General features: G+C 42.7%; 1 protein-coding gene across 7 annotated transcripts in view; it reads right to left on the reverse strand.

Moving 5' to 3' along the window:
• LOC101953726 (multiple epidermal growth factor-like domains protein 6) overlaps window positions 1-17830 on the reverse strand; it is a 276313-nt gene that overhangs the window by 61947 nt on the left and 196536 nt on the right. For all 7 annotated transcript variants that reach the window (XM_008164980.4, XM_008164979.4, XM_065557816.1 and 4 more), the window contains 8 exons: window positions 17597-17722; window positions 14722-14844; window positions 12438-12560; window positions 9371-9508; window positions 6949-7071; window positions 6217-6339; window positions 4434-4610; window positions 1418-1549 (listed from right to left, as the gene is read on the reverse strand). In XM_008164980.4, the coding sequence (XP_008163202.2) occupies window positions 1418-1549; window positions 4434-4610; window positions 6217-6339; window positions 6949-7071; window positions 9371-9508; window positions 12438-12560; window positions 14722-14844; window positions 17597-17722 (1065 nt within the window). The remainder of the gene's footprint in view (window positions 1-1417; window positions 1550-4433; window positions 4611-6216; window positions 6340-6948; window positions 7072-9370; window positions 9509-12437; window positions 12561-14721; window positions 14845-17596; window positions 17723-17830) is intronic.

Consider the following 17830-nt stretch of genomic DNA (forward strand, 5'->3'; position numbering starts at 1 on the left):
GCGTAGGACATGAATACAGACTTCCAGACGATTGCTAGTACCAGGCAAAGGGGCTTCACTTCTCAGGGACCAGTTTGTGTAATATAGCAAAGATAATGATCTAGACTCATAGGCATCCCCCATGGAACCCAGTAGGGCCATTGATGGAGCTGGTTCAGTACAGGAGATATTCCTCAGCTGTGTAGGCCTCTGGGCTGGTTGGTACTGAGATAAGTCTTTTCCCAGTTATGGTCATGGGTGATGGCTCCAGCACCTACTCTGAGGAAGCAGGCAGCCTCAACATATCTGGCTTGAGAACCAGAATCAATGGCTCTGCCCTGATCGAGCCAGTAGGGAATGGTACCAGGAAGGTCTCTCCCTTCGGTACCTGAGTGGCAAGCCTGTGAGGTCAAAGAATCCTGAACCAAGGACCTTGACTATGTGGAAGCCATCCCCTTGTTTGGCTTGGGAGCCTCAGAGGGCTCTGAGCACTTATGTCTCTTCCAAGAGTGTCTTGACTAAGGGCATGGCTACACTGGAAACTTCAAAGCGCTGTTGCGGGAACGCTCCCGTGGCAGCGCTTTCAAGTGCGAGTGTGGTCGTGCACGAGTGCTGAGAGAGAGCTCTCCCAGCACTTCTGGTAATCCACCTCCACAAGGGGATTAGCTCCCAGCGCTCGGTGCCTATCCACACTAGCACTTTAAAGCGCTCAGACTTGCTGCGCTCAGGCAGGTGATTTTTCACCCCTGAGCCAGCTAGTTAGAGCGCTAAGAAAGAAAGAAAGAAAGAAAGAAAGAAAGAAAGAAGGGCTTGAGGACACAATAATGAGTACCACTAACAAGCAAAAAATACTAACTGCACATTCCCAGAGGAACAACAGGCAGAGTGCTTTAACCACAGACCATGGATTGTAAGAAGAATCTGAAGGTTGGGCATGGGGGTTCTGCCCTTTATACCCTGATCTTGGAGCATGAGGAGCACCAGGGTGCAGGCCTGTGGGTACCTATGGGCACCGCTAAGGAAAACTCTCTGGTACTGATGCACCAAGTGCACAACGCTTGCTGTAATGGACATATGCAATTACTCGAAGACAAACAAGGGATATTGTACTGATTGCACTTTACTGGATTGGGTGTGGCAATACTTCATAATTCTAAGTTTCCTGATGCATAATTCAGAGTCCCTCTTTTATATTTTAGGCTTAATGTGCCACATAGGACATGGGGGCCTATCAGGTTAAGATGCTGCTGTATCTGCCTCACCTGTAATTAAATGTTGCAAATGCGATCTTTCAGTGAGGCAGTTCTATTCCGTAAACAGCTTTTCAGCTCAAAAGCAAAGAGCAGACTTTTTTCTGCTTCTTATGGATTTGACAGGCCAGTGCTATAGGGCAAGGACCCACTAACTGTAGGATGTTGTCCGAACATACAGTACTTACTTTCATTACATATAAGTCCAGTCCACCCAGGTGAACAGATGCAGCCACTGTTTTCACTGTTACATTTGCCTCCATTTATACAGTCATCACAGCTCAGGCTACAATCATTGCCAAAGGTGTTATCCAGGCAAACTGAAATGGAAAAGCACAGAAGGCTCAGTGAGCACAGGAACATGCTCGTTCGACTAATAAGCTTTAACTTGTTCACTATCATTCCAAATACATAGTGGAAAGAAGGAAATCCATGGAGCACTGTCAATCTAAAGAAAGCAGCATTGGTGTTGTTGATGGATCTTCCCAAATGTCAACGTGTTTTGTCTTGACAAGAAGAGTCCTCAAGTTTAAACATGATGGGCTTTTGCTGGCAGGGCATTCTTGGTGAAGGGCTCTCAACACTGGAAATCAGCTCCACCACTGCCCAACCAGTGTCCAAATCTGTTGTTCTTCAGGATATGATGTAAGCCCCGGAGATGCTGGATGAGGTCCTGAAGTTCCCCTCTTAAAATTCTGTAGCTTAACAAAGGAAAGTTGGGCTCCCTGCTGCTCATCCCTCATGATACTGTAAATCCCTGCCAGAGAGGTCTTAAGAAAATACTTCTGAAGAGCAAATGTTTTTGTTTTTAGGAGGATCGGCTCACATCAACTACCACCTCTTTTCAACAGGATTTCTTGAGAGAGGATATCTTTTGCCACCTCTCCAAACCCCTCTTTTCACATTACAGCAGCTGGAAGCTGTCCTATATATTATCAATATACTCACAATTATATTCCAAGAGCAAAGTTTAAATTATTCTAGGAAAGTTTATCATCTCCTTTTTGTTTGTGATTATAAGTAAGCATTTTATTTACATGAAAATGTATTTGTTTTTCTAACTCTCTCTCTCTGTCACACACATACACACCCCCTTCAAATCCACACACACTTGCAAGTACAAGCTTGCCTTCTACATAGTGTTTATCATAGGCTGAGGGTAAAAAACTTGCCCCTGGTTGAAATATCTGCTTTATATTACTAGCATATCCATTTAATCAGCCTGTCCTCTCAGGAGGTTTGAGGGATATGACAAGAGTCTTTTTTGGAAGGGGATTTCGATGAGTGTTTAAAATGAAGTTGACAGGATCCTTCAGCTAATATTAAGTCAGTGTTGCTTGTTTTTCATCTGTTATTTTATATGTAAGGCCAGATTTTCTAAGCCAATCAATACCCAACAGCTTCCATTGAGGAACTTGAGTAGGTGGTCAGATTTTCAAAAATGTTCAGAATTCAGGAGCTGCCTCTGAGAACAATTTTGAAAAATCAGACCTAAATATCCGTATGCAAAGTGCCATTGAAAAGGTTACCATGTTTACTTTAAAAATTTAGTAAAAGCCACTAGACCTATCGTACAGTCTAACAGCTTGCAACAGGACATTTTTTGACAGGCTGTTTTGTTAAAATATAGAGCACAGCACAAAAAGACTTTTAAAACTAGGAAAAAATAATTTTATATTTGAGAATTTTAAAAAATTGTAAACGTTAAAAGATATTTTCTTTCTTCTATCACTGCCACCTTTAAGGTATCAGAGCAGCCAATCTTGGCACCCTACATCAGCCTTGGGAAAAGTGCAGCAGCTCAGATACCAAGTTACAACCCCCTAAAAAGACATAGGTTCAATAGTGGAAAAAAACACCAACACTGGGCAATCAATATTAGACTTGGTGCCTATGCTGTTAATTTTTCATGTGGCTATATTGCTTGTCAGTCTCACAATAACTTGCTATGGATGACTGGCTGCTGCTTTACTCTTTCTTCTAGTGTATCTGCTTTCTGTTTAAATGCAAGTTAAACATCACATCATTTTTGGAAGTTTCATCTTTTTTTTTTATAAATAAAACTTAATTGTTTGATTAAAGCCAGGACTAGCCCCTGAATTTTGGCTGTGGAACAAAGTCCCTCTGAAGTGTAATTAGACATTGCAATTACAAAAATGATACCATACCAAAAAAAAAAAATTGTCCTCTCACTATGAGCAAGTAATGCATCCACCAAAAAGAAAGCATAGTGCTTTTGAGTCTATATTATAATGACCAAGCCTTCTTACTTGGCTGGAACAACATGGATGTTGAGTCTCAGGTAACTTCCAGGTTGGATACACACTTGTTCAGGCAAATACATGGCATGGCATGTGTACGTTTCTATGGTTACACACACACTGACTATTCAGGTTTATGACCAGATCAATACCATCATTCCTTCCCACATACACTGCACAAAATATTCAGCCGTTACATTTCTTTATCTAGATCAGGGGTCGGCAACGTTCGGCACGCGGCTCGACAGGGTAAGCACCCTGGCGGGCCGGGCCAGTTTTATTTACCTGCTGACGCGGCAGGTTCGGCCAGTCGCGGCCCCCACTGGCTGCGGTTCGCCGTCCCGGGCCAATGGGGGCGGCGAGAAGCAGCGCGGGCGAGCGATGTGCTAGCCGCGGCTTCTCGCTGCCCTCATTGGCCCGGGACGGCGAACCGCGGCCAGTGGGGGCCGCGATCGGCCGAACCTGCCGCGTCAGCAGGTAAATAAAACTGGCCCGGCCCGCCAGGGTGCTTACCCTGGGCGAGCCGCGTGCCAAACGTTGCCGACCCCAGATCTAGATTTTCTGTGAGGCTGGAGTCCAGCAGCACCGGCACTGCGGAGAATATTGCCCCCTTCTGAGGTAGCAGTCAGGGCTATTGGCAATCGTGTTTCCCCCATAGCCATTCTGACTGAAGCCACCCTCAGCCTTCAGAATGATTCAGGGAACCTGTCTTTGGCTAGCACACTTCCTTGCAACATCCTCTGAAGGCAACCCTCTTCGCCCCAGAATTTGGCCCTCTGTCTTGTTGTCTGACCTCATGTCAGCTCCAGTCTTTCTGGCTCTGTTCATTCTCCCCTCAAGATCTCTTTCCCACCCTAGAGAATCTCCATCCTTCACAAAGCTGCTGGCTATGACCACCATATGTTTTCACTCCTAAAAAACTACAATCTTTTAATTTACTTACCAACTTTACGCATGAGAGTGAGTTCTCCTCGTACATCTTTGTCCTCATCCTCATAGAAGGCGCCAAGTGCAGCAGCATAATGAAGCAGCTGAGGAGGTCTTCTGAACCGAAGACCTGGAATCCTAGCGATCTCCAGTTTCTCTTCTTCCTCCTCCTCCAGTTCATCATCCTCTAGTGCTAAGAACACAGAGCCAGCTTCAGAGCTTCATCTTACCACTCCGGAGTTCAGTCTTCCTTTTACGCTTTTTGTGCGTTAGATTTTTCGAGTCAGACCGATATTATTTAAAATGTACCGTACATAAAATAGTCACACTTGATCTGTTTTATTATTCATATTAATGGAGTACATATTAGCAGAAAAAAAGAGAGGAAAGAACAACTGAGCCTCATCTAAAACCCTAGATCTAAACTCTGAATCTGGGGTTGGATAAGTCTGCAGCTCAAACCAACAGTATCTCTATGGGTATGTCTACATTGCAATCAAAGTGTGACTGCAGTACGTTAGACATACCCAAACTAGCTTTGATCTAGTTAGTTTGACTAACAATAGCCGTAAAGCTGGAGAAGCACGGGCAGCAGCACAAGCTTGCCCCTTAAAGACATATGCAGGGCTCTGGGAGGGCTTGTACAGATCATTCTGCTGCCTGTGCTGCTGTGGCTTCACTGCTATTCTTACTTGAGCTAACTAGATTAAAGCTAGCTTGGGTCTGACTCAGGGCCGGCTCCAGCTTTTTTGCCGCCCCAAGCGGCGGAGGAAAAAAAAAAAAAGATTGGGTTACCGCCAAAGTGCTGCCGAAGAGGAAGACAGGGAGTGAAGGACCCGCCACCGAATTGCCGCAGAAGACTGAAGTGGACCAATTGAGCTGCCTCTGAAGTGCTGCCGCCGCCGCCCCGGACGTGCCGTTCCAACAACGGACCGTCTGCCGCCCCTTTCTATTGGCCGCCCCAGGCGCCTGCTTTCTTCGCTGGTGCCCGGAGCCGGCCCTGTCTGATTACACATGCTGCAGTCCCCACTCTGATTGCACTGTAGATATACCCTATATTGGGCCAAATTTGAGCATGCTGAAGTTCAAACCTGGAATTACATGCCCCATCCCCTTGCTGCCTGCCCCTTCCCTCCCCCAAATCTGGGAGTATTTCGATCACGTTGTAAACATTACAAGTTTGAATTTAGATCTGCTGCTCAATTTACAGATTTTTGTTCTGGGCCTTGCTCTAAAACAGATGAAAAGCTGAAAATTCAGCACTACAAGAATATACAATTAGCTGTTTTTTTTTCAGTTGGATATAAATATCAAGCTCCCTCCCATAGTTTAGTCAATGATTAAACTAGATTATTAAATGAGCAGTCATTGGACCAAACTCTGTCCTAGTTACACTGGTAGAAATCCAGAGTCACTCCATTGACTTCAGTGGGGATATTCTGGATTTTCACTGGTTTAACAGAGCAGAATTTGAATCTCTGTATTTTTTTATGTGATGCCTATCTTCTTAATATAATTGAAATAAGAGCAATATTAATTTGTCAAAATAAAATAGGTTGAGATTTTGAGAGCAGTGCAGTAAATTTAGCCACACATCTTCCATTAATCTGATGGCCAAGCCACTATTTTGAGGGCTCACATGGGACCTACATGCTTCATATGGCTTGGCTTCGCTACCTTTAAGGTGTCTCAAGTTGGGCACCCAAAATCTCTAGTCTCTTTTAGAAATCTTGACTCTAAAGTCACGTTCTAAATTGGTGAGAAGTGTTTAATTGTCTTCAAGCTTTACAATAACTTACAGATGCAGGAATGTCTATTGAGATTAAGTCTGTAGCCTTCTCTACACATGCACTCATATGACCCCAGGGAATTAACGCAGATTTGGTCACAGCTGGCATTGTCACCAAGACACTCATCCACATCTGGAAAACAAATATTAATGGTAACTAGTGACAGGTTTGGATAAAGCAAGAGCCTACCTGAATCTTTGTCCAAAATTTAAAACTCATTCTGGAGATCTGGAAAACGTTGTTTAATTGTTTTCCCATTCTTTGTGCTCCCCAGTTCTCACCATAAGTGCATGAGGGAAGAGGCTATTCTTGCCATATTTATGGCTCAGCTAGAAGCACCAGAAATACAGCACCGCTATGTAGGTCCAAGAATTCTGGACATGTATCCCAACTTCTAGGGTTTAGCCAAACCTCCAAATATTGGGCTTCACCCTTCATGTAAGATTACTAAGGCAATCATCTTTTATGACATGTTCATGTATCATGTGCATGGGGGAAGGGGAAAAGGCTCCTTCTATGTTGACTCATCTCTTGTGCTCCTGCTTAGGGGCCTATCTGTATGCAACCCTGAGTCACTACTGCACCCCACTGTTATAAAATGGAAACAGTGCTAAAATCCTATCAACAAAGCAGTATTTGTTGCCACGCTCTCTTAGTAGGGAAATTGCTACGAAACGCTTGAAATCTTTTTTTCCTTTTGTGCTCTGAGTCAGCCTTAGCCAACAGTGTTAAGCCGTTTACCATCACATACGCAGCCATCGGTGTTAAGCTGGAACCCTGCCTTGCAGCTGCACTCGTAGCCTCCAATGTAGTTGATGCAGAACTGGGAACAGCAGGCCTCGCTGGACTCACATTCATCCAAGTCTGATGGAAGAAAGGGGGGGGGGGGTTCAGTTAGGCTTCCTGGTGGCAATTCAAACACAGATTGTGCTGAACAGACAACCTGCTCATCTGACTCGTGAAATGAATCTACTTTAAAAAACTGTTATTAATGCACTCTCGGTCATTTTAGCCCTCACGGTTTTGTAATTTAGATAGAAAAGAGAATGTACATCAGTGGCCAGTTTTTCTGTGTCTTATTTATCACCTCCCCCATCTCAATTTTTTTTAAACCTTCAGACAGGGCTGTCTACAAGAACACTGCCACATATTAAGAACAGGTGTTGCCTACATTTTGTCACAGGGGCTTATTCTATATTTGTACAGCATCTAGAACTGGTCCAGGACTGGCATTCTGATCCATGGGGGGGGCTCCTATGTGTTACCAAAATACCAATAAAACAACAGCAACTCAATCACCCTAGCATATAACTAGCATCTCTTCACTATTAATCTCCAGCTGATAATTTTTCATATGAATATTTTCAATCCTCAGGCCTGTTATGACATAAAATAGACAGCAGTGAACAGAAACCTTTGGTTCAACAAAGCATTCTCAGGCTTGGTCTACACTAAACCCCCAAATCGAACTAAGGTACGCAACTTGAGCTACGTGAATAACGTAGCTGAAGTTGACGTACCTTAGTTCGAACTTACCGCGGTCCAGACCCGGCAGGCAGGCTCCCCCGTCGACTCCGCGTACTCCTCGCGGCGAGCAGGATTACCGGAGTCGACGGGGAGCACTTCTGAGTTCGATTTATCGCGTCCAGACAAGACGCGATAAATCGAACCCAGAAGTTCGATTGCCTGCCGCAGAACCAGCGCGTAAGTTTAGACAAGCCCTCAGAGAAGAAGATACATATTTATAAGCAATTTTACTTTTTGATACTCAACTTGCCACCATCTCATTGTGTCTTGTATAAGCAGGGAAATTTATGTGGTCAAAAACTGTTGTCCCGATTAACGGAAACAAGAATCAAGCTGCTATCATTTAACTGCAGGCTCTCAGCTGATCTCAGCCCTTTCAGTGTTTTGAGCTATTAAGTGGGGATTCAAGAGGTAGCCTGTCAACGCTGAGTTTGCAAAATGCTTTTGACCATTAACTAGATGAGCAGCCACAGATGCGAAAGGTCAGTGTCTCAATTAACCTTGGAATGGGCACCACCATTATTAGGAAATGTACACACCAGACAGTGGAGAAAGAAAATGTAATCAATCAATGGAGGCTAGAGGTCAGCACAAAATTGATTAAAGCAGATTATTTGAACAAAGAGTATTCCTTTTCCTGCAAATGTCACAAGCAAAGCTGCCCAGCAATATTTCAGATGATATCTTGTCTCCTAGTTCTATTAAAAGCTCATTGTGTATTTTGAAAAGTGCAGCTTGCAGCCAATGAAAAAGATTTTTGCTGTCAGAACACCTTTTCACTTCCTCAGCTCTGCTGCAAGCTTCATCTATGCTCTCACCTCACCTTGACCTTGACCATGATAACTTTCTTCTTTATGAGTACTCATTTAGCCCGTCTCTAGGCTCCAGCATGTGTAGAATGCTGCTGCCTGTCTTCTTATACACACAAAAAAACAAGGCTACATAATCCCATTGTTAACCCAGCTGGCTCCCAGTTCATTTCAGGATCCAGTCCAGAATTGACCTTCTTGTTTTAAAAATTCTCCATTATCAGCCTCTTTCACAGATCTCCACATTTTTCTTCCTACTCATCTAATATTTCCCTGCTTTCACGTCCCATGGGAAATTTCTCACATAGTAGTAGGTGTAATCTTGACAATGGATGAGCATGATAGGAGCTGAAGAACTTCTCTACTGCAAAGTGGACTCCAAGTGGGCTCATATCACTTTTGAAAATTAGTCCAATGTGCACAACTAGAGGTGATCATCTCCTGGTTGCTTGGAATATGGAAAACCTTAGAAAAAGGAATTTTAATCCCTGAGGAGACAGGAAATAAATTTGGGCTGTGAACAATTTGGTCATCTTGACAACAATTTCATGGAGGTGTCATTTTTCAATGCAGGTAGAAGCATTAAGTAATAATCCCATCAAACCCTCAATAGGCCAAGTCGAAATATTGAATGGGAAGTTTAGACAAGCTCCAGTTTACTGAAATACCAAAAGGAAGGACAAGAGGAAGGGGAAAAACCAGACACCTCCAAAAGTGAGAGCTTTATTCTAGGCTTCCCCTTACACATCCATCTCCCTTTCTGTTCTGATGGACCACGTGTACCTTCTCCCCTCTTTGAAAGAGATGCCGCATTTACCATGTATTACCTATGCACGTTTTCCCATCCAAATCAAGGAGATATCCCTGGTTGCAAGAACAGTGAGGCCCACCAGTCGAGTGCTCGCAGTGATGAGAACAACCACCATTGTTGCTTTCGCAGCTATTGACAATTTCCATTTCGATGCCTTCCAGGGAAATGATCAAAAGAATATTAATAAGTAAGCACAAAAGGAGAGTAATTAGAGAATACAATATGTCCATAAACTGATTGCTGGGAAGCTAAACACTGCAGAAGAAAATATAAACTCACCCACGCAAAGGTTAGAAGAGCATGTTGGGGGCTACTGAACAATGTTCCATTGAATCATTGTATCATATTCACCTTTGTGCTGAATAACTTGGTGCTGGCCCACGGTTACAGAAAAGTGTTTATTGCACCAGTGTACACAAAATACATATCCCCGGGTGCACTTTACATAGACTTTGAACAAGGGCAGTGAGCTTGCACACTAGAAGAAGAGATTGGGAGCATTCTAGGAAGCATGAGAATTAGACAGAGGGCTCACCAAGGCGGGGTTTTGCTTTGTTCATTTCAAACAGGGTGCTCTTAGGGTACAGCCAGCAAAAGCAGGCAGGGGGAGAATAAGTTTTCAAACTATTCCAACAGGTATTTTCATGTTCATATTCATGTAGAATACCATAGCTCAGGAATGTAGCCCCAAACGTTCGCCTAACCAGGAATGCGTGAAACATGCTGTCCTGGCACTCTTTGGTACATTAGAGACATTTGGAAGGAGGTGCACAGCAGCTGGAGTTTTTAGAAGGAATTCAGACTTATTTCTCCAGGATTTGTCCTGGGGGCTCCAAGACTACACAGACTCCAGCTACACTGCCTGAATGCCTTCACCCTGCCATGACCCAGGCATCACTCAGCCTCTTTCTCGGTTTTTTTGCAGGCACCTTGTGGCTGCATAACACGAGAGAACATGGACACGGACTATGCTCCCCAACAAAGTTTTGCCCAGGCCCTGTAGAAGGGCTCATATGGGAGGGGAAGCTCCTTACATCCTCATGCCCACCTATGTCCTTCATTTGCAGACCTGTAGAATGAAGGTGAATCATAATCCACCACTCTAAGTATACAGCCAGATTGCATCTTTTAAGCATGGCCCCATTTTGAGGGTGATCCAAGTTGCAACACCCCAGCAGGAGCACTGGAAAGCACTGTGTCTTAAGGAGCTGCCATGCCTGCTAGAGCATTTCAGCATGTAGAGAGAGTGTGTGCTTGCTGTTAGAGCTTGTACAAAGGTGCAGCTTATACTTGCCTCTGTGGCCAGCCACGTCAGCTGGTTGGTGTTTATATGTGGGTGCGTGATGGTGCCTACACTTTGTCCCTTCTTGCACTACTACCTGAGCAGTCCCTATGCTCAGGAGATCAGGGACTGCAATACTGGCTGGTGCAGGTGGGAGGGGAGAGAGAGAAGGCCATATCTGATTCATAGTAAGAAGTATGACCATTTATTCAGAGAGAGGAACGATGGTTGGGGGCTGGGGAAGGGTTCCCTGGGACTCAGGAGACCTGGATTCCATTCCTTGCTCCAATTACTGTGTCACCTTGGACACATCATTTCAATGGGTGTGAAGCACCTAAATACCTTTGAAGGTTTGGGCCTTTAGTCTCTCTGTGCCTCAGTTCTCCATCTGTAAAATGGGGATTAATCGCACTGCCTGGTCTCACATGGGTGTTGTGAGGATAAATACATTAAAGACTGAGGTGCTCAAGATAATATGGTAATGCTGGCCACATAAATACCTAAAACAGATTCAGAATATTTTTGTTTTAATTTGTTTTCTTAATGTTGTATACAAGGGGAGTTAGGTGCCTAAATCTTATTGATTTAGGCACCTAACTACCATAGATTTTTCTCAAAATCCACTTGGAAGCCTATCATTTTTTATATTTGCAATTCTTAGCCTTAATGATTTCTGCTCCACAAAGATTTGTCAGTTAATAAGAAAAATCTTTGCATAAAACCAGGGTGAACCTGAGTGGTCTAGACCCCTTATACTGCTCACATAAGATATAATTTTCTGTGTATCAGTAGCATCTCTTTTTGCTATGGTGATACGCATTGTTCCTCATTTGTATCGCAAATAGTTTTTCAGTTTTGATAATAATTGTGTATTTAGTTTTATTTGTATGATTTGAAATTGCTTTTCCCCCCTCATTAAAACATTGCATAGAACAACCCCACCCCCAAACATTGTATTAACCTCTAGTGCGCAATGTATGTGGGAAATTCTGCTGAAAATCTCTGCCCAGCATCATTAGATTGAACAGTTACTGCCTACCTCTTCACTAAAACAAGTCATGCTTTTGTCTACAACAGCATTCCTGAGAGCAGACCCATAAAAAACACAAACTTTTCCAGCCCATCTCCTTTATTAATCTAAAATCTACCCCTTAGGTTAGCCTGAGGATCACTTATCATCACAGGGAGCAAGTTACTAGTTTGTTGAGTAGACGATGTTTAAGAGAGCCAGCTGTGAAGCATTTAAACACTGATTGAGGAAGGACAACTGGGAATTTAATAGCCTTGGTAGTCTTAGTTCCTTGATTATTTTCATCGTCATAGATCTTGCTTTTTTACTCAATACACTTTTCTAAATGTCAGGAGAGTCCTGACTAAATCCGAAGAGATGACAAGCATGTCAGGCTCCCATGTGGGTTTTCCCTTTGCATCAAGTACAGGGCATGAGAAAAAGGAGGGTGAGAATGAATAAATTCCATTTAACATCAGTAAAATGCATATGTGCCTTTGGGTAACTCCAGAATCAGACCCACCATATAATTTATTACCTTTTGAAGGTAAACTTTTTGCCCTTTGAAAACAAGGAGGCTGTGTGCAGTGGAGTAATGGTTGAAATACATGCTCAAGAATATCTAAATTTGCAAAATGGCAGCAGTGTTTCTGATGAAGGCAAGAATATTCAGCTTGAATTTTTGCATCCTTTTTTATTGCCAGGAGTTCTAATCTGATTGCATTAAAACTGAAGTACTGCATTATCCAGGTAAGATCACCTGAAATGCGTTGCTGTGAAACTTTCACTTACGGTAACACTGCTTTCCATCAGCCCCCAGCTCAAAGCCAGGATTACAAACACAGGTGAAGGACCCTAGGGTGTTCACACAACGATGAGCACACCTGGCTGTCTCTTCTGCACACTCATCAATGTCTGCAAAAGAAAGATCAGCAATGAGATCAGTTGGGATATTTTAAAGAAGTTATACCCTTCCATGCTCATATAAACAGAAGTCTTCAGAAGCGTCCATTGAAATAACATCTTATGGTTAGTAGACAAGGCAGCACCGAGCAATTCCACAAACACTGAAGCCACAATACCGTCCTTCAAAATAATACTTTACATGTATAATATCACGTTTCACCTGAGGCTGTCATCACTAGACCACACTCCTTATACCTATTACTTTTAAACCAATGGTAAAAGAGACGCCTGATTATCTATACTGCTCGGACAGTGTCAAATCGGTTTGGATATGTCCTGAACTGTACATCCTCCCACCAAGATTTCTGCATGGGATGGTGCCATGGAGACCAGCACCTCCTCTGCTGCACCACCCCTTGAACTCTGCAGAGCTCCCTCTATACATCATATGTCTACACTGCAACCAGAGGCTGTGATTGTGGCACACACAGACATACCTGAGCTAGTTTTAATCTAACTAGCATAAGTACCAAAAGCAGTGAAGCCAGGGCAGCACAGACTTCAGTGCAGGCTGTAGGAACCCATCTGGGATCATGGGTACTTACGTGGGGCAGCTAGCACAAGCTAAAGCCCATGTTGTGGTGGCTTCTATGCTATTGGTACTCACACGAACTAGATTAAAGCTAGCTCAGGTATGTCTATGCATGCTGCAATCACAGTGCAGAGTAGACATATCCAAAAGTTGAGTTAAGAGATAGCTACACTGATCAAAGGAGGGGCACTCCACATCTTCCCTGTGAAAAGGGGAAGAGATGCACATGGAAGGGGGGTCCTCTACAGACACATCAAAGTGCTCTGACCCATCATCATTGTAACGAACCATCTGAACTCTGCAAATTAAGTGCCAGTACAGAAGAATATAGTTCCGCACAGCTGGAAAACCCAAAGGAGCAGGAGGAGGATTGCTTTCAAGCACAGAATAATGAACAAGATTCCTCATGCTAAAAAGCCAAGTTCTGACCTTGTAGAGAATAGCTGCACAAGAACAAAAACTAAGAAACTCAGATTTCTTTCTAAGTTTACATTTCTGGCTATTTCATTTTAATTTTCCCAGGTTACATTTTGTAATTAGCCAAGTATGCTGGGGTAAGGAGAAGTTCTGTGCTCCTCACCAAGACCCTTTTAGGGCACAGCAGCATGTAACCCTATGCACGTGATCAGTGCCTTTGCAAGAGTGGGGCCCAGGGCTGTACAGAAACCATTTGCTACTTTGTGGAAGTTTTCAGGGTGAAAGATTTGGCAGCTTCCCTAAAGTTGTCACAGTGTAAAGCTTGCCAAGATTTTATTCAGATTTGTTAATTAGCTGTCACTTCACAAGCTGGAGATTTTGGCAAAATTATGTGAATTTTCAAAGAAACCTTGGGGAGTTAGGTGCCTAAATCTTATTGATTTAGACACCTAACTACCATAGATTTTTCTCAAAATCCACTTGGAAGCCTATCATTTTTTATATTTGCAATTCTTAGCCTTAATGATTTCTCTCCACAAAGTGGTTTCTTTATTAATATGAAAGTAGTTCCCTGGCTGAAAATCCGTTTGAATTCTAAATAGGTTGTCACTGATCTAGATCAGAGTGTTATCTGAACCAATTTTCCAATATCTTCATCTGGGGCATTATTTCAAAAGGGACCACATGTGAATAATGCCAGATTATCCATAGATCCTCATTCAATTAACAGTAAATACAATTTCTTAAAGGATTAAAACGTATAACTGTCATTATTAAAACAACCTTTGGAGGCCTAGGGATAGTCAAAAAATAAAATAGAACTGCTGTTTTGTATTACACATCCATATGTGCAAGTGCATGCACACGGGTGTGTGTGTGAAAATATTATATTTAGTGTGTGTGTGTGTATATAAAATAATATTTTCACACACACCCGTGTGCATGCACTTGCACATATGGATGTGTAATACAAAACAGCATATATATATAGTGTGTGTGTGTGTGTGTGCATGTGTGAAAAATATTATATTCTATACACACAGTACATACACACACACACACACACAATTTACTCATTTCCATTAAAAGTGCCGTTCCACTGAAATAATACCAAATAATGCCCTTCTTCCCCATTAAATAGTCTTTTTCGCAGCTTCTTACCTCCACAGGACTTTCTGTCTGCAGAAAGATAGTACCCAGGATGGCACTCACACTTTGCAAATCCTCTCTCATTTTGACAGATGTGTGAGCATCCTCCATTCCCACTTGTGCAGGGGTCCATCACTGAAAGCAATTAAATTTACTGTCAACTTAAAGGTCATGCTTTTGTCTGAAAATGGTTTTACCTTCCATTGTTACAAGATGATTGTAACTGAGGGTACGTCTACACTGCAATTAAACACCTATGGCTGGCCTGTGTCAGCTGACGGGCTCATGGGGCTTGGGCTGCAGGGCTGTTTAATTGCAGTGTAGACATTAAGGGCTAGTCTACATTGGCAACGCTAAAGCGCTGTGAGAGAGCTCTCCCAGCGCTCTAAAAAAATCCATGAGAGGCGTAGCTCCCAGTGCTGGTGCCCTGTCTACACTGGTGCTTTACAGCGCTGAAACTTGCTGCGCTCAGGGGATGTTTTTTCACACCCCTGATCGAGAAAGTTGTAAATTGCCAGGGTAGACAAGCCTTATGGCTCAAGCTGAAGCTTGGGCTCTGGGATCCTGCGAGAGGTATAGGGTCCCAGAGCCTGGACTCCAGCCCAAGCCCATATGTCTATACCACAATTAAACAGCCCTGTAGCCTGAGCACTGCAAGCTGAGTCAGCTGATATGGGCCAGCTACAGGTATTTCATTGCAGCGTAGATATACCCGAATGTCTACATCAGGGGTCGGCAAACTTTCAGAAGCGGGGTGCCAAGTCTTCATTTAGTCACTCTAATTTAAGGTTTCGCGTGCCAGAAATACATGTTAATGTTTTTAGAAGGTCTCTTTCTATAAGTCTATAATATAGAACTAAACTATTGTTGTATGTAAAGTAAATAAGATTTTTAAAATGTTTAAGAAGCTTCATTTAAAATTAAATTAAAATGCAGATCCCTCCGGATCACTGGCCAGGACCTGGGCGGTGTGAGTGCCACTGAAAATCAGCTCACGTGCCGCCTTTGGCACACGTGCCATAGGTTGCCTACCCCTGGTCTACGTGAATGTAGACATTGCTGCAAGAGGAAAAAATATTTGACAGCACTTTGTTTCCAGTTACATTCACTTTTTCATTATACTCCATTTCCTCTGTTTGTGTGCATCTTTCATACCACAACAAGAACAGAAAGAACATTTTAAAAAAAGATAGGAAAATGTGGTTGAAAATCCACTAAAACAGTGTGTGTGCACGCGTGTACTTTAGAGACAGCGATAGTATCAGAAATAACATTTTACTCATTTCATTTTAATTGATTAGATTTCAAAAAATGAAATTTCTTTGAATGTGCGTGAATAATGGAGAATCTGCAGAGCTTCCAGATGAAGGACACTGCCTTTAATCCTCTGCCTTTCTTGGTTGATATCTGACATCTGAACAGGCACTTGGCCCATGACAAAGTAGTGGGCTGACAGAGGCAGAAGATATATAGCAGCTGAAGAACTTTTAATGATGGTGTAAAATACACTTGCCTATCTCATGTAAATGATTATTGTAAAAAGCATGGAAGGTAAACAAGCAAACAAGATCCTAACACAACTGGGACTAGATTCCTTCCAGCCTTGAGAAACAAGGAACCCACAGTACTAAATTGGCACCTTCCCTATTGTTTTATAATTACTAGGCATCGTCTATCCATTGCTGATGAACTGCTGCCCTCAGTGGCTGGCTAACCCTAACCAGCCCCAATGGTGTCAGAGAGTGAACCTTTACAGTTATTTGCACTGCAGTAATTGAATTCAAAAGCCTCACAACCTTAGGGGCCTGATCAGACTTCCATTTAACTCAACGACTGTTTTGCCCTGCCATTTTGGAGACCAGTTGCCCACTCTCGCCTGATAATGGTCTCATCATTTGGTTCATCTTGATTAACATGAATGTTATACATTCAGCCACACAATAGGCCACACTGACACCAGAACAGGCATAAAAGAAACAACCTCGCTCCAAATCTTCCACTGAAATGCCATCAAGAATTCAGCTCAGATTGACTCTGTGCAGAACAGAGATTGTACATAAAGTTGGATGGCCAAATCCTTAGGCAAAACTCACTGCAAACATGCTGAATTGGAAATGAGTAGAACTGCAGGATTTACTCCTTAGTCTTTATATATAGTGTACTGCAGAATAGAAACAATATACAGCTGACTTTTTGATGGGAGTTTTGGCTGAGTAATGCCACAAGATATTGCCCCAATCACCTATGACATATGCAAGTGCATACTGCCAGTTATCATTGCCTTGAGAACTGATGAACTAGTTAACACTTGCAAAAGAAGGGAAAAAAACAGGGTAGTATTACTGTTCTTTATTTGTACAGCATCTAGTACAATGGGGTTCTGGACTGTGACTATGGTCTCTAGGTGCTGCAGTAATACAAATAATAAATAATTGTCAGACAATTTGGTTTAATATCCTAAGGAGGAGGACAGATGAATCAGAGTGTGATTACTGATAACAAAAACTAAAAATGGACAAAGACTATACCTTATGCGGTCATAATTATTACACAAACCATAATTAGGTATGTCTTAATAAGCAATTATATGTTATGATTTAAATGATTTTGAGTTCCTACTTTAACTCAAACCAGCGTTTAAGGCATGTCCAGAATGACCAGGGATCTATGTAATCAGTAACAAGCTCATTAAAGTCAACAAAAGTGAACTTTGCTCTGCAAAAATGTGTATTTAATGCAGTCATTGAAAACCTACAGCGATTTCTGGCCAGCTAGGTGTAAAATAAATTGTAAATAATATATTGTCCAATGAACAAAGGTATGTGCCCCATCTTGTGGTATTGTACTGCTCCTAAAGTGTGCTCACGTCACGTGCTCTAGGACTTACTTTCGCAGTGTTTGCCATCTCTCTTCAGCTGGTAGCGTGGATGGCAGTGGCACTTGTAGTGGTGGTCACTGATCTGAATGCACTCCTGTTCACAGCCCCCATTGTTAACAGTGCAGGAACTGACAGCTAGAGCAAAGGAAGGATGAATGCATGAAAGATGTCAAAAACCGAGCTTCTTTGGAAACAACTCAAAGGGTACATTGCAGTGCAAAGTGCAGTGCAGTTTTCACTTCG

This window comes from Chrysemys picta, chromosome 9, assembly GCF_011386835.1.
Source record: "Chrysemys picta bellii isolate R12L10 chromosome 9, ASM1138683v2, whole genome shotgun sequence".
Classification (NCBI taxonomy): Eukaryota; Metazoa; Chordata; order Testudines; family Emydidae; genus Chrysemys; species Chrysemys picta.